General features: G+C 39.6%; 1 protein-coding gene and 1 non-coding gene across 3 annotated transcripts in view; both read left to right on the top strand.

The window, feature by feature from the left end:
- The window catches only part of LOC138028544 (ankyrin repeat and EF-hand domain-containing protein 1-like), a 24,226-nt gene that overhangs the window by 1,210 nt on the left and 516 nt on the right, over positions 1–22,500 (top strand). The window contains exons 2-18 of one of the 2 annotated variants that reach the window (XM_068876134.1): positions 308–502; positions 1,053–1,162; positions 1,272–1,376; positions 1,932–2,205; positions 2,975–3,135; positions 4,182–4,311; positions 4,668–4,780; positions 5,501–5,524; positions 6,923–6,967; positions 7,338–7,433; positions 7,523–7,610; positions 8,229–8,403; positions 8,832–9,029; positions 9,701–9,834; positions 17,282–17,379; positions 19,070–19,216; positions 21,471–22,500. The exon at positions 21,471–22,500 is cut by the window's right edge and continues 516 nt beyond it. In XM_068876134.1, coding sequence (XP_068732235.1) covers positions 308–502; positions 1,053–1,162; positions 1,272–1,376; positions 1,932–2,205; positions 2,975–3,135; positions 4,182–4,311; positions 4,668–4,780; positions 5,501–5,524; positions 6,923–6,967; positions 7,338–7,433; positions 7,523–7,610; positions 8,229–8,403; positions 8,832–9,029; positions 9,701–9,834; positions 17,282–17,379; positions 19,070–19,216; positions 21,471–21,602 — 2,225 coding nt within the window. In that variant the 3' untranslated portion in view covers positions 21,603–22,500. Of the gene's footprint in view, positions 1–307; positions 503–1,052; positions 1,163–1,271; positions 1,377–1,931; positions 2,206–2,974; positions 3,136–4,181; positions 4,312–4,667; positions 4,781–5,500; positions 5,525–6,922; positions 6,968–7,337; positions 7,434–7,522; positions 7,611–8,228; positions 8,404–8,831; positions 9,030–9,700; positions 9,835–14,281; positions 14,517–17,281; positions 17,380–19,069; positions 19,217–21,470 lie in introns of those variants that run through there. The other variant, XM_068876144.1, reaches the window with a different exon arrangement.
- Trnag-acc (transfer RNA glycine (anticodon ACC)) lies at positions 20,652–20,724 on the top strand. Its single transcript has one exon. It is a non-coding gene; the product is annotated as a tRNA-Gly (tRNA).

Here is a 22,500-nt window from a genome sequence, read left to right as displayed (position 1 = left end):
CCAAAGTTAGGGCATCAAGTAAACAGATTAAGTTCAGAATGCCAACCATTATGCCTCTGGATGATAATTATTTGTTGAGGTGAAAGTTCGGTACATTGAGCTAATTAACAGTACATGTATTTGGTGTCCAGCATGCATAATGTTGTCAACATTTACTAATTGTCTGAGATCAAGCAAGATTAGTATGTCACTTGAACAATAAAATGACTGATCACAGATAATCCATTTTATCTAATGAGACCTATTATACCAAGTAACTCAATAATGATGACTCATCGCATTTTCAATTTTTCTTTTGAAATCACAGAACCTGAGAATGGGGAGACTGGACTTCATTTAGCAGCTTGTAAGAATAATGAAAAAATGATTACTTTACTGCTCGATCTTGGTGCCAGCCCAAACATGGTGGACTTAAAAGGACGCAGTCCTGCTATGCGGGCCGCAGAATTTGGTCATGTCCAAGCATTGACTCTGTTGACAGATGCAGATACGGACTTGACAAGTAAGGAAGTTACACAGCATACAGGTTTTGTAAAAAAATTGAATAATTAGGAAAAAAGATAATAATTATTATTATCATGCTTACATGCTTTGCTTATTAGTCTACTAATAAATTTATGTTCCTGGTCCTTATCCTAGAAGACTTGAAAGTCTTCACCAATTATGGTGTAATTACAAAAGCAGCACTTATTTTTGAATAAGACACTGAGTACCAGTCCATACAGAGTTCAAACCCGCTACATGTATCTCCTGCACAGTATTCCGATTGCCAACCATTTGAGCCAAATTGGCAGTTATGGTTCTGGTGATACCCTCGCTGGTTCTAATAGTCCATCATCATTACGGGCTTTATTTACTCAATCTCATCATGGCAACCATTTTATTACAATATGAAATGTGTCATTATCAAAAACCTCAAGACCTTGACTAATGAATCCGAGGAGATGACATTGGGAGGGAACTTTTTGACACATGATTTATCTTGAAGGAAGTGTTTGTTAAGAGACTGGAGTTAAATTACTTTACAAATAATTATTTTTCTTTGCAAATAGTGAGAGACCTGGATGGAAAAGGAATTCTGTTCTACTGTATCCAGCCCACTAAACGTCATTTAGAGTGTCTACAAATTGCCGTAAGACATGGCGCAAGCATTAATTATGTGGTAAGTGCCATTTTTCTTTGTCTCAAAGCATAAGTTACAAATTAATAAGTTTTTTATAGTCATTATTTATTTATTGTGTAATCTTGTCTTTTTTATCCGCCGCATTCAGAATAAAGAAGGCCAACCTTTATTGTTTGTGGCGGCAGAGGCTGGGCTTGATGACATTGTTGCGGCTTTGCTTATAGCCGGGGCAGATCCCAACAGTGTTCATATGGTAGGTTACCTAAAGTATGTTAAAGATAAATTTAAAAACCCTGTTCATGTACATGTAATTTATTAAAGGTTACAGTACCTCAATTGACACTCGATCTGCAATCCACCAACATGTGGACCCTCTATCGACTGAGAGTCGACCACTGGTCTACCAATAAAGACCGTCAACTGTCAATCATTGAAAATCCACTGATACATTTCGCCGTCATATTATTGATGCTTGATCAACTTTCTGTCGTTAGCCACCCCGATATAATTCGGCCGTAACTCAATCCACATATCGACTGATATATCGGTCGATACGTCAGTCTTTATTTGATCAGCAGTCGACCAACCAATGATCCACAACGATCACTAGTCGATCTGCAAAGCTATACGTGAAAGCCCTTGCAAATTCCAGGGGCACCCCACAGGAAGCATGCAAAAATGGGTAAGACCACTGGCAGCATTGGCTTGAGGTTAGCCTTGCCTAAATTGCATTTACAATAGCCACATTCAAAAACACTTTTGAACCTACTAAATAATAAATTATTATTATTGGTACTTTGGGTTTTAGACATCTGGTCGAACAGCTTTACACGCTGCTTGTGCTACTGGTAGCGTAGGTTGTGTTAGAGAGATCTTGGAGGCTGGGGCTGATTATGACACAGTGGATAGTGAAAATTACCATGCCGCCCATAAAGCAGCACTGAATGGTCACTTTGAAGTCATTCGAGTGCTGGCAGCTTATGGTGCAGATCTTGGTAAAGTTGCGTCTGATGGGAACACTTCTCTACATTATGCTGCACAGAAGGGATTTGGACCAGTATGCAAATTCCTGGCACAGAGAGGTGATTTTGCATTCTGTTAAAATTATCAATTTTTCATTGTTGAGAATACATGTATTATAAAGATGAAGTTGATGATTTTGGTAAAAATGCATACCATAACTAATTAGCATTTAGACTGTCTCACATTTGAAGTACAATGTAATGTTTAAAAAACAAGCAACAGTTTTTGGATCCGATAAAATGTGTGCTGCAAGTTTTTTTAGCAGCTTCAAAAACATTCCACAACAAGCGTGTCCCTCTGGAGTCCAAACAAAAATTCAAATTCTTAGAAGAGAACATTTAAGCAGACAAGGAAAACAAGTTTGTACGTGTATGCTTTATACATTAATTTAAAAGAATTCTGATGAGGAGTGTTTTATTAGTTATAAAGTTCGTGCAGCCACATGTTTTTTTATGGGCAACCTGATAGGTGGTTTTGCTCTTGAATAGTCCATTTTACAGTTGTGTGCTTTATAGTTACATGTACCTGGCCTATGAATGAAGTGAGGCTGGAGTTGACTGTTTTGATTGAAACCTCACTACTTTTCTTAATATGTAAATTCTTACTAATTAGCATGAAAACATCATCATTAACATAAGAAAAGGAGGGAGGTCTGTATCATAACAAGGTCAACACCAGCCTCACTTTCATTTAAAGGCCAGGTAACTAAGCACACAACTGTAAAGAGGTCTTTTGGTAATGAGTATTTGAATGTTGGATAATTATATACTAAGTCTTGTATGTATGCTTCACATTAATATCAATGACTAATCGAGTTTCAATGAACAGGTTGTCCATCCACATTAAAAAATAAAGAAGGGAAAACCCCAAGACTGTTGGCAAAGGATAATGATCACAAAGAGGCACTTAAAGAATGTCGCAAAGCTGAAAAACAGTCTGCTAAGCTAGCAAAAGGAGGCAATAGGACAGGAGAACCATATGCCATAAGAGTAAGTCCACATTGAGTTAGCGGATTACTGTGTATTTAGCAGGCTTGATGTGGTAGCCAAGAACTGAAGGAAAATATCATGATCATGATGCTACCACCTGAGTCTGCATAACAACTTACTCCAAGCTTGTTAGCTGTTTTGCTTTTGAGTATCGCCTGCCAACCAATACTCTGGTCCAATCTAGCGTGTGCTCTTTTGCACTCAGCTCATAGTACTGTGTGACGTTCCATAGTCACACAATCACCGAAAGTTGCACAGGCTAACCTAACGCAAAGCTATGCTCCCCTATTACTGCCAACTTGAGTCAATTTTTGCTCTTACAGCTGCTGTATCTAGTAGATCTATTGCATACCTAACCTAAATGTACGTAAGGAACAGAGATCTATATTAACCTCATAATTTTTATCTGAGTGGTTGTGTAAACAGGCTCTTGTTGTTTTCTTCTGTTGATTTTATGGCCCTTTAACCATGAAATGAACTGGAAAAATGGTGTGCTGTACATGTAACATATGTACTAAACCCTGAGAAAACAACATTGGTGACGTATTGGCACTGATACAATGTAAAATTAATTATTTTGCTGGTAGTAATCTCAGGAAATCCAGCCAATTATTAACTGGAGGAAATTCTCTGATCAGGGAATGGATCCATTCCATACATGTACATGTAGTTGTATAATTTACCAACAGAGCTGTGTCTTTACCAGACAGTAGTATGTGGTGCTGGTATTTAAACCCATTTTATCCTTGCATTGACCCCAGCCCCGTTGTTGAGTAAAATTGTTAGACAGAATAAAATCTGCAAGTCTCACTCTTAGGGCTGTTCAAAAGGTTTAAGGTCTGATTTTGCAAAGTTATAGAAATCACAATCATACATGTACAATCGGTTCAAAAAGTACTTTATTATTTAGTTACTGTGGCCCCTTATGATCAGTAATGAGACATCCGTGAATGTCAATGGCTGAACATGACTGTTTTCAGTTTACTTTAGTTTTAAAAGTATCTTTCAATTTTCTTACAGTTGTTTCTGATATTATTCTGCTGCAGCTCTATGACTGGATCCAAGAACACGAACAAAAAGTATTAAACATTTTTCATCAGTTTGATCCAGATGAAGATGGACGGCGAAATGGAAAAATCACAAGGGACAACTTTGTTATGTGCTTACAAACAATCAGTAAGTACATGTAAAGTACTTATCATAAAGCCTCAGATCTTACACCTTTTCTCCCTTCTTAATACTAAATAAAATTAATGTAGTATAATTTAATAGACAATTTTGTATGTGATGTACATTGTACGTCTATTTTGTGAGAGGAAAACCTCAATCAACTTGAAGCAATAATTCAAACTTTTGACTTCATTTCACGCTCTCTGCTCTCTTTCAGTGTGCTGCCTAGTCACTATCATTGTTTTCTTGTCTACCACCTTAAAACTTTTTTATTGAAAGTCCTAAAATGACGTCTCACTGCCTACAGGGATGTGTCTCTAGTTTATTATATTGTCAAGTGGTCCCTTTTTGTCCTGTTGTAGATTGCCCTTTGGAAGTAGAAGAGTTAAATCAGTTGGCACAAACGCATGACACCAACAAAGAAGATGCTGTAGACTATGCCCTGTTTCTTACATGTAAAAAAATTATTAATAAGGTTTGTAAAACAGCTATTCCTAATTTCCCTCAAAAAAGCTACACTACATTTTATTTATCATCATTAAAGAATACTTGATAGTCCCACTAGTCTTTACAGTCTGTACATGTAGCAGAACAAAAATCTCTAAACTAACTCTCCCAGTGGGCCTGAGTAAATGAGTTTTCACTTGCATGCACTAAAATATTGCTTGCTCATCAGGAAGTCTAGGTGCCTTCGTCAAAAACCACAGGTTGAAAAAGTTAGCCAGGATTTTAACTTTTTCTCATCTTTGTCTTAGGTTTGGAATGGTTTCTGACTCAGAATAAATTAGCTTTTAGTTGTCTTATTGTTAATTAGATTTTAATTGGTTTTTACTAACAAAGTTTTAATTTAATGATGTTTTGTTGTGTTTTATGTTTTATAATTCATTTATTTTATTTCCTAAATTTACACTGTAACTTACAACATTCTGAAGCACTTGTAACTGAATATATTTGTATAGAGGTTCACCCTATGCAAATATTACTATTATTATTATTATTATTATTATTATTATTATTATTATTATTATTATTATTATTAATTTTATTTTTTTATCACCTGGAATGTACTTCCCCTTGGAAATCCTACCCCAGATTTTCCTGCCTCAACCACTCCGTCATGACTGAATGTCATTTCTGGTTTTCATGGATGTGCGGATAAATTGTGGATTGAGTGTATTCTTACTCTTTTTTGCAGCAATTTATGGTGGTGCTTGGAAAGGTAAGTATCATTTTGTTTTATTAATGATGTGCACAAGAAATGACTGTATTTTAAGAATCTATGCATAAGCGAAAGCAAAGGTCAAAACTACTGTAAATGAATGTTACAACACAAGGGAAAGAAACACTGAACTCGACTCAGATAAATCTTACAAATGCAATTTCTCTACGATAGTTGCGGTCACACTCGAAAGAAACACAGTGTAACACTAGCATTGATGCTACTCTCTGGTGTTTTGAATGCCTAGGGAATACCGAACAATAGAACTTTAACAGGTCTTGAATTTGCGACTCACTGGTCGCCAATTGCGACCAAAAATTGAGGACTGGCGACTAGATTTTCAGCAATGGTCGCCAGCTGGCGAATCACGTTTTGTCTGATAACCCAGGATAAACAGCAGACGACTGTTGTATTTGAATCTTTATATGATGAAACTGTTCGGAACTGGTAGCTAGAACACGACTCACCTTTCTCTCCCCATTAAAATGATGTATAAATACTACAAGAAAACCGGTTTCTCACATTGTTAATTAATAGCACAAGTGTACTGCGATACTGCGATCACCGCGTTTACTAGGCACCATGTTGTTTCAGCGGGTTCATGGGATCGTGGGCGCACTTAAACACCGTATGCTTCTTGCCGGTTACCGTGAATTTTGCGCCCGGAAGACGACGATTCGGCAAGAAGGTTAATTGAAAATTTAAATCCATCGTCAGTTGTGAATGCTGAAAACGTAGATTTAGCCATATTACCGAAGAACCTCCTCGGAACTAGCTTGATATTGATAACATATTGATAATGAAGCTACATTGTAGGCATCGCACAATGAGTTTGAAATTTGCATGGAACCTTCAAAAAGCAACCTGTACCCTTAACGTAAAGTGGGTTGGAGAACTTGTCCCCTCTGTTAGAAATCGAACACCTGCAAAATTGACTGTGCTGTTTTTTTTTTTTTCTTTTTTTTTTTTTTTGTGCTGCTTAATAATTATGACTTTCCTTCCATGCAAAGTTGGCGACCAAATTTTCCCCATTAGTCACCAGCTGGCACCTGAGCAAAAAAGTTAATTTCAAGCCCTGAACTTGATTTAACACTAGTGTTAACTCCCTAATGCGACCGCAACCAGTGTTGTCGTCTGATGATCAATTCGAAGAAAAAAAGAAATCTCGAACGATATGCAAATTAGGGAGCTTATATTTGAACAATGCCTGTCCAATCAGGTCGACAATAGGTTCCTAAATGTCGTGAACATCAGTGCTTAACACTACTCCATCAGTCCTTTTGTGCAAATGATATTGTTATAGTTTGTAACAGTTTGCTTCAGAAACAAAATTAACATGTTGTAGTGTTGCTTTAGATTTACTTTTTTGCTGTAAGACACAATGGTTTTCTTTTCTAGAAAAAGAAGAAAAAAGGCGGTGGTAAAAAAGGAAAGAAAAAGAAGGTAATGAAGTTGATAAATTAGTGCCCTCATAAATATATAGACCCTGCCGCTTTCCCAGATGTGGGCTTCAAAAGGAAAGGAACTTTAAGTGTTTAGTCGTTCTAGCGCCTCAGCACTAATTGGGGACACTGTAAACTGAAATTAACAATTAACGCAAATCAAGTCACATGTTGGTTATTAAGGAGGGAAAATCGGATTACGCGAAGAAAACCTCTCTGAGCAGAGTAGAGAACCAACAAACTCAATCCACGTATGACGGCGCATCTGGGAATCGAATCCGGGCCACATTGATGGGAGGGGAGTGCTCTTACCACTGCGTTATCCCTTGCACCCCTTGATTAACTGACCTCATTTTCTTTTCTTCTATTAGGGCAAGACGAAAATCCCCCTGCCAATCTGTACAGCCCCAGACGGACCCCGCACACGACACGGGGGACCACCGGCTGACTTTATAGAGAGATATGTAGTGAGTGCATCCTGCTTTACTGTGCATGAGTTATTGCATAAAATTGATAATGGGATATTGACAATCCACTTGTTTATTCTTATATCTAGCATTTCACTGACAATACAAGATTTGATCGTGACAATCCACCATCACATCCAATTCAAGATGATTCTGCGTGGTACCTAAATTTTCCAGGTGGGTATAGTTTCATGTTTCAGGAATAGAAATTAAATCAAGCATTTATTTTTCAGACAAGGAAAGTCTGAGGTACCTAGAGAAAAACCTTTTAGAGAATCGAGATCCACCAAACTCGACTCAGATCTATGTTGTCGATTCAGGGAATCAAACCCAAGAAGTATCGGTAGAAGTTGAGGGTCCAAACCGCTGCGGCTTCTTCGCTCTTCATATTATATACACATACGAATTGCGATCTTTTGACTATCAAGAAGAATCGCTTTATTTTAAATCTACATACAAAGACTTAAGTAGCACACAAAGAGAAAAACTATTCTCGACAGGTTATTTAACCTAGAACTAAACGTACATGTACATTGTGTACCAACAAAAAATAACGTGGAAAACAACGAAAACAAATTTGAAGCACGTGGAGTGTGGGAAAGAAAGAGAAAGAGAAAGATGTGCTGACAGGGATTCAAGATAATTCCAGATTAAGAGCAAACTTGTGTGCTAAGAAAGAAGACACTTTGCAACGCATGTCAATATTCGTCCCCTCACTACTTTCAGGAATCTGCCGTAACAAGTTATTTAAATCAGTGGGTGGTTTTTAATGGTGACATCTTTTTACTTGGGCAGATATTAGTTACATGAACATTAGTGATGCCGCTAAAGTTGGTGATTTAGAAACATTAAAGTCTGCATTTGCCCGAGGAGTGTCAGTTGATCAACGCGACAAGTATTACAAGACGCCGCTAATGGCGGCTTGTGCCCACGGAAACATCGATGTAGCTGCCTATTTATTACAGATTGGGTAAGTCACGTTGTCGTGTTTCCTGTGTAGGGGATTGTGTATGTATAATGTACTGTGTATGAAGGAACTACGAATTGAAAGTCCGGGAACTTATCCACTCCGCCACGCTGAATTTCGTGCATGTCCTAATGAAAATGTAAAGATTTTTCGCTAGAAGGGAGACGTGAACTATCTTTCTGTTTTAGTCCACATTTTTTCAGAGTTTCATTTGTGAGCTTCTCGATCTGGGTTTTTTGGGCGTTACTGGCGCTCCTCATTTCATATAAGGCGCATGTGCTTTTTTGTCTCTGAGTGAGTTAAAAGACCTGAAGCTGTTCGTCGACAATATGGCAGACGCTCGAAACGTCAGCCATTTATCTTTTAACTTTGGCAATTTAACTTTTATCAACTCCTGTGGTGTATAAATGCATCAATTTGTTTTCTTTCAGCGCGGATATAAATGCAAAAGATAATTTCAAGTGGAGCGCATTGCACCATGCATGTCATTCTGGACAAGTGGATCTTGTTCAATTTCTGCTAGATCGCGGTGCGGAAATCGATGCACAAACCATTAATGGAGGAACACCACTTATGAGAGCGATTGAAAGCTCCAGGGAAGCTGTAGTGGAACTTCTCATATCCAAAGGGTTGGTCGAAGCAATTTTTTTTAAATGGTTTTATTTTTCAATTAAAGCCTATGCTTTAGTTCTTTATGAACTTGAACTTTATTCGCTACGCTTCACACATTTTGAATCGTTCTTTTCTTTTTGGTATAAAGTAGTTTTTTGTACACTATTTGAAGTTTCTGAATGAGATTACCTTAATTTGGTTTCCTTTCGCAGGACGTTCTGAATTTTTGAATACGAATTTTAGTGTTTCGATGATACCCATCCACATAGGAACCCGGTCACAGAGAAAAAAGTATCCCTTCAATTTTAATCCGTCCTTGTGGGACTGTCCGTCCTTCCGTCCTTGTGGGAGGCGTGGTGGCCTCCTGGTTAGAGTGCTCGCGTCCGGATCGAGATCGATCGAGTGGATCGGATTGATCGGATCGGATCGATCAAGTGGTCCGGTTTCGGGTCCTGGCCGGGGAGATTGTGTTGTGTTCTTGGGCAAGACAGTTTACTCTCACGGTGCCTCTCTGCACCCAGGTGTATAAGTGGGCACCGGCGAATTTAATGCTGGGGGTTACCCTATCCAGGGGGGAGTAGAAATAATCCTAGTCGCTTCATGCTACAAGAAACCGGAGATAAGCGCCGGCCTGATGGGCCTTCTGGCTCGTAACAGGGACTTTACCTTACTTTTACCTTGTTTTCAGTGCAAAAGTCCAGCTTGAAAACAAAAAAGGGCACACTGCATTAGACGTGGCCAAGGCGTACGCGGACCCTCGAGTCGTCGCCATTGTTCAAAAGAGATGGGATGAAATACCGCCACCAGTGGACAAAAAGAAACGTAAGTAATTTCATCTTGTATAATAGAGTTTATGTACTTGTGTGTCCAATCACAAGAGACGCCGACAATCGAGAGAGCCAATCGAAACACATTGCAAATTCCTTGCAGCCGTCGGTAAGCGCGGGAAATCATAAGTCAGTTGCCTGTGATTGGTTGAATTGTAGTAAAAAAGTGCAACCCCAAAATTGCTTTCGATATTCAATATAACATGAAAAGCGTTCTTACATTTTCGTAATAAACCGAAATCTTAAGTAATGTCACTATTTATTTAATTTTTTTTGTCAAAAACACCAGAGGACAAAACCGTAGGTGTAGTACACACTCGGGCGTCCTCTGCCTCTTGTATCATAAGGGAACTAAAGCAACGACAACGGCGACGGCAACGAGAACGTCACAAATTTGCATATTTGGTGGGCAAAAACAGAAGCTTTTCATGCCCCACACGTGCGTTTTTCACTTTTTAAATTTGTCCATTTCTTTGCCATCGTCTGCAAAACAACAATGTGAAAATAGCCAAATTTGAGGTGTTATGAATAACGTCAGTACTTGAGGATAAATTTTCATTTTGTCCCCTAAATTAAGCGCCGTTCCGACCAGTGTCACTTTTAAAGAACGATCTCACCCTTGTCATGTTAAAAAGGTTGAAATAGTCACGAAGTGATTACTATAATGCTAATTTATATTTTGAGATGACGTTCTCATTGCCGTCGCTGTCGTCATTGCTTAAGTTTCCTATTTTTTCATCATGCTAAAATACTGGCAATCTGTTGCCAAATAGGCCCATCACAAATAAAGATCTATTTATTTCAGTAAGTACTGTGTTCCCTGGTTATATGAGTATCGTTTTAGTTTTGTTTTGAAGCGAATAGGCAGTCGGAATGCGCATCCTATATAAGCGTAAATCGCCGAGATATGAGTCGCTTTGACATTTTTACGATCTTGCCTCTCAACTGCGTTTATTTTAAGAAGTTGTGTCTGTCCCAAGGCTGATTACACTCGTAAGTTCTTTTTTCCCAGCCCTGTGATTTAAACGGAGTACGTTTTACAGTAAACTACTGTAAAGTTTTTTAACTTGCTGTTTCAAAGGTTTGCGTTCGAGTTGTTTGCATGGTTTGTTTTTGAAAAGTTGTGTCATCTTTCAACAAATCCATTCCTAAGTTACTCTTTACTGTCCCGCAGGACAAGCTGCCTAGTTTCAATTAATTATTCTTCGCTGATCGATTTGTTTTGTTTTAATTCATCGGGATTACTTTCCTTTCTTCCCAAAGAGTTGCGAGCTTTTAATCTTTTCTTCCGCTAACTTTTGTTCTGTGTGTATCCCTAACTTAAATTTTACTTAAGTAAGTTAATTCCTTTCTAACATTTGTTTTTTCGTCTTCTTTGTGTCTGTCAAGGATTCCTGCTCTCCTCTTTTTCCTCCTCAAACCTTGTTAAGCACACGCGAAGATCTTTATGGCAAAACACCTGGAATCAGGAGGCAATACCAAGGCATACACCTAGAACTCTCTCCTTTTCTAACTCTGTGTTTCTTTACGATCGCGCTCTTCTTCGACTCCCAAGAGGGCGTTTTGGTTTGAGTATCTTTGTGACAGAGAATGCCCCGACACTTGTTCAAATAATAAAGTGGCAGGGATCACACCAAAGAAGAAGAGTCGTGTTGTTGATAATAAGAAGTAACTGCATTCTTCAGTGTCTTTAACTTTGAGGAGTGATGTCTTTGAAATTGGGCGGTGCATTTCCATCTTATATAGTGTTTTCACGTGACGTCACTGCGGGCATGTTGGTTTTCCTAAACAATGGGGAACGAAAACCTTAAATAACAATGACCACAACCAGGTTTTCTGAGCCCGCGAGACTGAGCACCCCCAGCAAACTATTGTTTTAACGGAAACCGCTGGCCAGCAACCTGGAGGCTTGGGTCGAGGCGAGGCGGGGGACCCAAGCCCCCACTCATTTTTCGCATGCATTTTTTTCTCTTTCCCTTCTATCTGGAAGCCTGGAACAGGCTAATGGAACGGCGGCCATGTTAGTGTACCCAACTAATCCTCCGGGAATTGAGCTCTATTATCATGCAAACGTTTTCTTTTCTTTTCTTTTCTGTGGCAAAACAAGGTTACTGATCACGTGAGTGAAAACACTCTATAAAATTAATTGTCTTTTGAATCATTGGGGAGTTACATTAATTAAGAAACGATGATGGCTGCGGCAACGACAACGCCACAAAATTGGTTAAAAGAGGAAAAATAACCTTGCTACGCGAGCGGTACGCATTTTAACACATATTTGTGCGGTAAGTACTCTGCATAACAACAACTTGAAATCACCAAATCTGAGGTTTTGACGACAATGTGAATACACGCACACACTTGAACCTTTCACTCTGTGCATTTAATCTGAAACCGCTCGTACCCAATTTTTTTTGGATACTTCGCCCATATTTTACGACTTGAACGAGTTGAAATAATCGCGGAAGACTTAAGATTGTGCAATTTATATTTTGAGGTGACGTTTTGGTCTACGTCGCCGTTGTTGTAGATCTTGAAGTCCCTATTAGGAAGCTTAAGGACGTCGACGGGAACGAGAACACCAAAAACAATAACATCAATGAGCAAAAACACTAGAGATATTTAGCTTCACGTCTTCGTGAACCGCGAACAGCAAAAGTTATCACGTGACCATGATTTTCCCGCTATTTTTCTCGTTTGCCGTCTACGTGGAATTTTCTTCTTGTTTTTGTTCTACATAGCAAGTTGTTTGTGGGAAAAAAAGAACCCCAAAACCATTTTCCGGTAAGTCTAAAGGTAAAGGAAAAATTAGGTTTCATGGTTATAGGTGGTTAATAACTGACTCCTTACCGCAATTTTCTTCATGAACTCACGTTGTCTCGCTGTTGACTCCCAAAACAGCTTTTATCGAAACTCGCAAAACTTGACTAGTAAGGATTTTCATTTGATATAGCGTCTTTTTCCACACACAATTTTTACAAAGACTCCGAGTTGTTACAGTAAATACTCGAGATTAACCGGCAGAGTCCATTCCAAGTTGCCGTGGGTGAACGCGAAGCTAAAGTCACAAGCTTCACTCCATTTTACATGAAACGTGAAAAGACAAGCTGACGTTTTACATTTTGGTACATTTCTTAGCCGTACTACTGCTGACAACCACGACAAATGAGAAAATTTGAGGTTTTGTTGAGAAGGTGAGCACTGCACTTGCCAACACTTTCCGTACCGAACGACTTTAAATATCGGTAATCTCGAAGTGAGATGATTTATAGCATGACTCTCGTATCCGTCTTCGTCTACCTTGCTTACGCTCCCAAACATTCAATAAAAGAGATAATAATTTCTATTTATATATTCATTTATTAATTTAATCCATTCAGTTACTCAGATAGTAAGAAGACAACCAAAAACTCTGCTCAATTGGGACAGCGGTAAAGTTCCTTATAAAAAGAACTGCCAGATAGAAAACTACTGTAAATGATTACTCACTAGGATTGCTTATAAACAATGCTATCGATAAATTATTAATTAATCACCGTAACGTGAAAAACTATACAAGTTTGCCGTTAGTTATTCAAATTAATCTTAGCAATATAAAGTCAATTAATTTAACCATTTTTATTAAGCAAAGATAATGCTTCAGCTGCAGTGGTTTAAATAGTTGCAATACAACTCTACAATACGACTAGGCACTTAAATAAATAAAGAGTAAAGCCAATAGCCCATTTCCGAGTTGCTGCATGCCTCAGTTTCAAAGCGAGTCCTGGTGCACAACCTTTCAAATGGGAATGAGTTACGTATTCTTATGCAAATCAAACTTATTTCCCTTACAATAGTTGAGTACCAAGACTCACTTCGAAACCGAGACAAACAGCACCTCGAAAATGGCCCATTGAAGTATACTCCGATTTTAACGATCAATCTTTACCCAAACACCAACCCACTTATTAGAGCAATAAGCTTAAGGGAGTAATAAAATCAGCAATTATTAAACTGATATAAGCTACGTTGCATGAGAAAATTTTTTCTATCATTGTGCTAACTCTAAATCCTTTTGCTGCTGACGACACCTCTTTACATTTCTAGTTTCAGAGAACTGAAGGGTCCCGTTGAAAATCTTTGACTATTTTCTGTTGTTAAAGACTAACCTTGGGTATTTTGTATTGATTGATGTAAGTTGTTTTGTCTGTTGCGCAGCTTTTGTCCGCTTTGCTGTGTCGTCAAAATGGTTTCTTTCTGCTTACGTTTTTGTCTTAAATGCAAGTGATGGATCTTTGCCGCGTCTTTCTGTGCTGAAACCCGCTTGCGCAATTTATTGACTCGTATTCTGTTGTCGAAGTCGAGATCATAGTCTGGATGACGACAAGCAATTGTGGATGAAGCGCGCATCACGTGAGACTCGCGTGACCTACCAGTGACATGTGCGCGTCTTGATTCACCAGGGAAGTTTGCTCCTCGATCCAAGTCCAAGGCAGAAACCACTGACGGAGAGGAGCTTAGTGACGAAGGAGAAAAGGACAGCACCGGGCCTGGGGACGATGACTAAGACTATGTCGATGTTGAGCGGCAGAAATTCGCGACCTTCAGATGGGAGTACAAGAACGACTACGACTACGAGGTTTCTGTACTGAGCACGTGAATTAGGTTTAAAGAACGAAATTTTTCGAAATGCGCATGCTCAGAACTGAGACCTGGTACTCGTAGTCGGTCCTCGTACTCAAATGTGAAGGTCGCTATTGAGTGAAAGACGGCTTCGAGAAATCGGCGATAAGAGACTACGGCCATCTCAAGAACAAAGCAAAAGTCTTCCTCCATTTTGGCCAATGGTTTTAAGCCTTGTTTGTTTATGAATCTGCTTCCTACAGAGTATCAGTCTGGCGTAATTGATGATTTTTCACCATACTCTAAGCACGACAAAGCACTTGTGTGATGATTGTATTCTCTGGATTAGAGCACGATACAGAAACCTCCTTAGCGTTAGCTCATGTTTCATTTGCTCATTTTGCCTGTCTTTTTTTTCACTGAAACTTGAACTACGGCGGCCAACGATAGTTACAAGGGCGTAGCCAGGGGGGGTTCTGGGGTGCCGGTGTCCCCCCTTGGTAAGCCTTTTTTAAGCAACCAACGTGCAATATTCAGGTGGCAAAAACGCGACAATCTGGTGAGTACCCTCTGTTTGACACAGAGTGAACCCCCCCCCTTCCTTTGAAAAATCTTGGTCACGCCCTTAAGTCAACAATGCAGTGCGTTTTTCTTCAGGGTGGAAGTTTCCTTAAACTTGTCATTCCCAAGATCCAAACTTTCATTCTCCTAACTAGTACCAATGATAGATTTCTTTTTGGGTAGTCATGAAAATTTGTTGTTATATCAATATCACACCTCTTAAGCTGATATTAATCTTCACTCTCAATACCTGTCTGACTGACATTTCATGGAAATTGTGAGGAGAATTTACATACTGATCACTCTTAGGAGTCAAGAGGTTAATAGGCCAGTTTCGTATTCTGTCGGTTGGACTGGATCTAGCATGGAATGGAGGCTAATGAGGGCAAATTAATTTGCATTTGAAAAGATTTGCCCGCATTAGCCTCCATTTCATGCTAGATCCAGTCCAGCCGTGAGAATTCGAAATGGTCTATTAAACGCTGTGTCGTTTTGATACGTCTCTGCTGTCGTGTAACCTCTGTGTGTGAATGAAGGCAGGAAGACGAAAGAACGAGACTTCTTTCTCTTCTACCTTCTTATGGTGCCTCGCGCTTTCCACTTCCCTGCTAGCAGAAGTCTCTTTTATTTGCGTTTGCTGGGCTGACGAGTACGGGAAAAAAAACCATGGGTCGAAACTCACTTTGATCCAACGGTGTCCCGCGCATTCCTTTACAGTAACTTTGCTGTTGTTAAGTGAGTCCACACGACATGAAGTATCACGTGAGGATTCAGTTGCTAAGTAACCGCCGTACGTGCACAACACAATTAGTTTCGACCAATGGCAGAAGTCTCTTTTCCCGTACTCGTCAGCGAAGCGAACGCAAAAGAAAAGGGACCTCTGCTGGCAGGGAAGCTTTCCGCTGGCTTGATGCGAAAATCCTGCAGTGAAGGCATCTTGAAAAGCATTTAATTGAGACAATGGTATTTGTAGCAAGAATCCTAGAAGTGCGACTGTGTGGCCACTTTTAACTTGTTCGCTTTCATTCCTGTACACACAGTATTCAATCAGACCCAAAGAAAAGCGATATTCATGTTCCTATTGGATAGTCTGAACCCATGATAGTTTGTGAATTATTCAGTGGAATTTAAGTAGTCACTTTTTGGATCCTTGCTGTAACTCCAACAAGGTGAATTGTATGCCTGGGAGCTCCAATCTTTCGTAGAGTGCATTGCAGTATTTAATTCGAAAATTAATGAATTGTATCTTCACGTGAAAATAGAGTCTCAAAAAAAGTTTCTTAAATAAAGTGTACTTAAAAAAATGCATACCTTGTCGTTGTTTTGAGGTCTTAAGTGCCCCTGTGATAAAAACAAATTACCTCCTTTTTTTCTTCAGATTTTAAAAGTGTGTTGGTTTGACACCTGACTGGCAAAAGTTTGAGCTTTGATTTTTATCCAAAGGCCGTTTTCTTTGAGTGTAAGTTTTGGATTTCACGATCCGCCGTTACTCACGTTCAAAATTGACCGATTGGACCTCAGAGGGTTGGATTCAGGGAAAATTGACTTCAAAGGCTCACTAGCTTAAATTTTCAGCGTGTGAATGCAGCTTATTATATATGCAAAACGCGAGTTTAAAGTCTGAATAGAATAGGAAAAAAACAAGGCAATCATTGTGGATGTTGCGTCACCGTGGGACCACAGGGTGCATGAAAAGGAAGGTGAAAAGACTGAGAAATATCATGAACTGAAGAGAGAAATTGGGAAATTATGGGGGGTTCGGACATCTAGAAGTGGTACCGATAGTTGTTGGTGCACTTTCGAGTAGTAAGTAAAAGGTTAGGTGCATGATTTGCGAAGTTACGAATTACCATCAGGACGGGATTGTTGCAGAAAATTGCAGAAAACAGCCTTGCTAGGTACAGTAAGGATTCTAAGGAAGGTGTCAGAAAGCTGAAGGAGACGGATTGACCCAAGACCTTTGGCCATTGGTTATGGCTCGCTTCTTTGGCGTAAAATCGGTATAACATCTGCCAGAGCATACGTGTTACAGTTATTTTTCCATGTGTTAAGTAAAAAACCAGGCCTACGATTTGAACGATGCTACCTCAGTGTTGAGTTTTTGAAATTGCCAATGCCTCATGAGCCATAATTTTAAAATAGGGTAATCTCTCTGGAGGTAGATTTCCTTTTCATTCATTTATTTATTTATTTATCTATTTATTTATTTTACTTCAACCAAGTGAGAACCGATTGCTTTGCAAAACCTTGCGCTCACTTTTTTTGTATGTCTTAATCAGGGGGTGGCAGTCCGCGAAAGAAAGCTCCAAAATCAGCAGGAGGATCAAAGACACACATGCCTAGCGTCAAATCAGCAAGCGATAAGAAACAAGAAGAGGTATGTTTACAGTACTATAATTAAAATAATATAGTTAAATGCAGTGTTGCAAAAATTGATTTGACATAAATTACCGTTAACACAATAATGGCAGAAGAAAGTCACGTGACAAGAACATCACTCCTTTTTATGTTAGACTGCTTCGAGTGTAGGAACACTTTGTTTTATCAATTTTGCTTGCGGAAAGCCGAAACTGTCATAAGTATATCTTAACTGAAGTGGCAATTAACTGGCAAATCTTAACTGATTATTAACCATGTCTTGGGGTGAGAAACATTTCGACTCAACTGTCTTGAATAAAGTGGTTATACGCTCAAGAATCGTAACTGACGGAATAAAAGACTAAAAGTTCAATCACGCTTCTTACAGAATGATCAATCCATTTGCTGCTTTACCTGCTCCCAAAAGGAAATCCTGTCTTTTGCTTTACCAGGCGAAACAAACGACAATTTTGAAATATAGTTATTTACATAACAGAGTGAGTTTGCTTTAATGAGTGTGACGACTGGAATTTTTTTTTTCGACGCGTACTGATCTTCTTTTGAAACAAAAGAAGTGTCCTATATTTGGGCTGAAGAGGAGCAACTTGGTGCATGCACGCTTTGTGGGCCTATGTTTTGTGATACACGATTTAGCATTGCTTTCACTAGAAACTGCAAACGGAAGACCTTAGACAGCAATGACCAGAACCAAGGTTGCTGACCAGCGGTTTTCGTTAAAACAGTGGTTTCCTGGGGGTGCTCAGTCTCGCGGGCTCAGAAAACCTGCTTGTGGTCATTGTTATTTAAGGTTTTTCACTGCAAACAGCCTCCTCACTGATAAGGGCATGAAATTATCTTATGCAAAGTCAGTTTGCGTCTCTCTTTTGGGAAGCTGCTCAATAGCTCTAACAGGCAAAAATGTGGCAAAAGTCAAGCAAGTTTCTTTGATACAGATGAAGGAGGTGATAAATGTTCAACCTGGAAAGGACTTCTTTTTTCCCGTGATGATTCGGGGATATTCGGAAAAAATCCGAATGCTCCTTTGCAGGAATCGAACCTACGAAGGTAATCGGAAGCGGGAGCTAAGCCCATGAGTAGGAGCCTCCCTATATATGCACTATTTCCTTGAGTCAACCTTTGCAAGTATCTTTCTATTTTTAGAACCAACCCTTCAACAGGAGACTCACATTGACATCAATTTGCATACATTGTTTGTTCTATTTTTGTCTTCGTTTGACAATAACTTTATCCTGATTGGCCATTAATTCTAAGCAGTGCGTTGAGAGCCGAAGAACTCGTAGCGTTCTTAAAATAGAAAGATACGCACAAAGGTTAACTTATAGAGCTTGCATGGGAGAGGCAAGCTTCTACTCATGGGCTTCTGTCGGAAGGTGGTATTTTCTACTCGTACAAGTCATAATCGAGAAATTGCATCCTTTCAAGTTTCACTTATTTTACAAACTTGACGGATATGGCGTACTTTTAAGGCCCACGTTCGCCCTAAAGGCATTGCGTGCCGTGGAACAATTTTCATATATTAAAATCCCGCCAAAGCTTAAATTCATCCAATCAGATTGCCGCGTTCAGCAATTCGAATTTCCATAACAAAAACACACTGTCGAGAAGCCTGTCTGTTGAAGTTGGGCCTTTAAATCGCGTTTTGTTGCTTAGCCCTCTGTATTCAGGTTTCACATGCTTTTTTTCCACAGCCGCCTCCTTCTGCACCATTACCAGGCGTTCCACTTGTACGCAAATCATCTGTGTTGCGCGCTGCTTCAGCGCTTGGGATCATTAACGAGAAACCTCAACCAATCATTTACACACCAAGACGAGCTTGGATTTCTCAATCAACCACTGTGAGTACGGCCACTTTCGTAGACCATCTTTTGGCTCAATATCTCCTCGAGTCTAAAGAATGTCTGCAAAGGAAGCTATTGTCACTGGAATCTGCTAACCATGGCCATGACCGCGATGGTCGTGAGACGAAAACGATCAACTTTAAGGATGGTGCCTGCTGTTGTTATTGCGCATACGTTCTGCGCATCTCGAGATACCCGGTTTTCGTATGGATAGTGTGGTGTTCACTATTACATTGTTATTTTTGTGCGGTTTAAAACTATTCGGAGAAAGCAGAACTTAGAAAATGCTCTTGGTATCTAAACAGAAAATTGGGCGTAACCATGCATTTTTCAGAGATCATTAATCTTCCATTTGGCAAAAAACGCCATACATTGCTTTGTATTTTAAAGTTTATTGCAAATATTGTTGATTAAGTGTCTTTGAAAAATGCGTGGTTACCCTCAATTTTCTTGTTGGATTTCAATAAGACTTGTTAAGATCTTCGTTTCCCACATAGTCATAAACCGCACAAAAATACCTTTGAATTAGTAGGCACCGGCCATGAGACAGTATACATTACATGTAAAGCCCCAACTTGGGGCGCGTGAACCTAATCTTAATCTTGGTCTCCTAATCTTTTTTTCTCGCTCATATCCGGTTTCACAGCTTCTCCATGCATCCCTTCCAAATATGTACCTGGACTCTGCCATAGCCTCTTAATTGAGTAGGGTTCTGGGAATGTGAGGATGTCTTCACAACCTTTCCCTACCCCTGATGGTGGTCTACTGATCTCAGCATTTCTGCCCACGTCTTCCTCTGTCTACCAGCCGTGCTGCACTCTCCATATTGCTCTGCTATACTGTCTTTGTTAAGTCGTACCTTCTAGCTACGTGGCCGTCCCATTTCAACTTCTCATGAGCCTAGAATCAATTTTGTAAAACATTCTACAAGAAAGGGTAGCAACAATGACAAATAGTTGAGTTCTTGTCATCAGTATCAAATGTACTGATAATCATTTGATAATGATAACATGAAAATTGGAATCATCGCAACGTCCTTCTCATTTTCGTCGTTGATCTTTCTTTCATTTGCCTTGTCTCTATAAATGCATCCCGATTGCCGTGGTTGTCCTTCATCGGTCACATTCTGTATACGAATGAAATGACTGAATGTATATTTGAAGTGTGGGTTATGATAGAAGAAAGAAAGACTGGAAGTAATCGTCGCACTCATCTGGACAGTTTAAGCGATTGTCTGTTATAGACACTTGAAAAATTCAGGCGGCTCCGGCTCCAACGGAATTCGAACTCATGACTTCTGCGAGGCTGGATCACTTCTCTCTTTCGTCTATAACCAGCACTTCAAATATACATTCATTTCATTTCATTTTAGTCATCGAGTCCTTTCACGGGAACATATGAGCCCAACAAATTGACCCACCCTCAACTGTGTGGCTTCATAGCTCAGTTGGTAGAGCATTGCACCACCATCGAAGAGGTCATGGGTTCAAATCCCGTTGGAGCCAATTGAATTTATTAGCTGTCTGTGAGAGGCAATTGCTTAAATTGGCTAGATAAATGCGACGATCACTTCTCTCTTTCATACCGTAGTGCCCAATAGTCGTCTGTACCATCTAATGTCATTTGCTATCTACGGACGATGGCTTTTGAGAGAATTTACTTCAGTCCTGACACTTTAAAAGGTTTTGCACGGCAGCCATGTTGCGTGGCAGGAACAATAGATTCTTTTTCCTATGGAAACTAATGTTCTTTCTAATGCAAAACATTGTCATTGTTTCTGCCATGCAACATGGCTGCCGTGCAAAACCTCTATTCCAATGCTTTTCTACTGTACAAGCGCATCGCTTACTTTCATAAAGGGGTTTAGTTTCTATAAAAAAAACTGTGGTTCTGCGTTGGTGGGGAAGAAAAACACAGAAATGGGTTTATTAAATTCGCTCTGACGGAGGGCTAACTTTCGAAAGGTCAGCTTTCAACGTCAAATTTCTTTACGGTAGTCAATTTACCACATCAACCTAGTTGATAAATCCGTTTCTGTACTGACTATCATATCTGCGAACTTCGATAGAACCAACGTCGTTATTCTCTACTGACCAAGGTCTTTTGTTCTACTGTGATGGGTTAAAGGTGCCATTGTGATCAAGGTTGAGTGGAATGAGCTGTTGTCGGTTTCTTTAAGTTGGACGATTTGTTTAAATTTACACCCCAACAATTAACTGCTTCATGACTAGTGTGTGCTCTTTCTCCACAGGATGATCTGTTACGCGGCAGGGAAATTCGCCGGATTAGGTATGGAACTGATATCGACTTCGCAGACTACAAACCAGCCTTTCAAAAACACATATCACTGAAAGCAGATGCTGTTGAAGCGGAAGACAACTAGAAAGCCCCTGTTCACGACGTTCTTTCTGATGAACAAAAAAAGTGTACACATCTACGAGCTTTTGTGGAGAATCCAAGGAAAGGTCTTGAAAGCGGAGTAGACCAGGGTGCGAGTGGAGAGTTGCTAAGAGACACTATCTGCGTCACTCCACTCTTGTACAACTTCGTCTTACTTATTGATGGTTGGCATCTGACTTCACTGAGGCCATGTTGGTATACAGAACAATACAGTAAAATGTCTTTTGGGAATTTGACTCTATTTATATTATGCAAAACTTGTGAGTCCATTTTGTATGGTTTTGTAAACCAACATGGCCGTCTCATCACATGGATGCAAACCAAGGATTCCTCAAGATGTTTTGCCTCTCCGGTGAGAGAAAAGACTGTAGAAGGACAACGGAGGCGTAGATCTTTATCAACCGGATTGCAAGCGAAGTCATTCTTCATCGTAATACTGTGCGTTTGTAAAGTTCCTGCCATTTTTATTTTTGCGTCGCACTAACCGAGTTCAGGAGCCGTACTGCCAATTGTGCACTAACGTTTATGGAACTTTAGTTAATGGTCCTAAAATGTAGTAATGTGTTTATTCGGTACCTCTTTTTATTATCGGATTTCAAAGGAAGCTGGGAAGATTTTTTTCCTTGCACGCCCCAATCCCTTGGCTCTTGACCGTTCGCTATTCTGAGCAAATCGAAGTAACTCAGCCTGAGCTTGTTCGCAGACTTGCCGGTCGGAAAAAATTGACTAATCGTAGTACGGTAGCATTTTTAAATACTACCAAAAAAGTTGCCTTTCGTCTGTTTGTTGGTTCGTAATTTAGGTGTATATTTTTTCTACTTAAATGTTGGTCATTTGCCTGATATGTTCTTCTTGAACTTTTCATTGTTTTCGTGAAAAAA

Source organism: Montipora capricornis, chromosome 2, assembly GCF_036669925.1.
Source record: "Montipora capricornis isolate CH-2021 chromosome 2, ASM3666992v2, whole genome shotgun sequence".
Taxonomy (NCBI): Eukaryota; Metazoa; Cnidaria; class Anthozoa; order Scleractinia; family Acroporidae; genus Montipora; species Montipora capricornis.
Note: the sequence above shows the minus strand (reverse complement) of the source record. Positions and strands in the feature narration are given on the sequence as shown.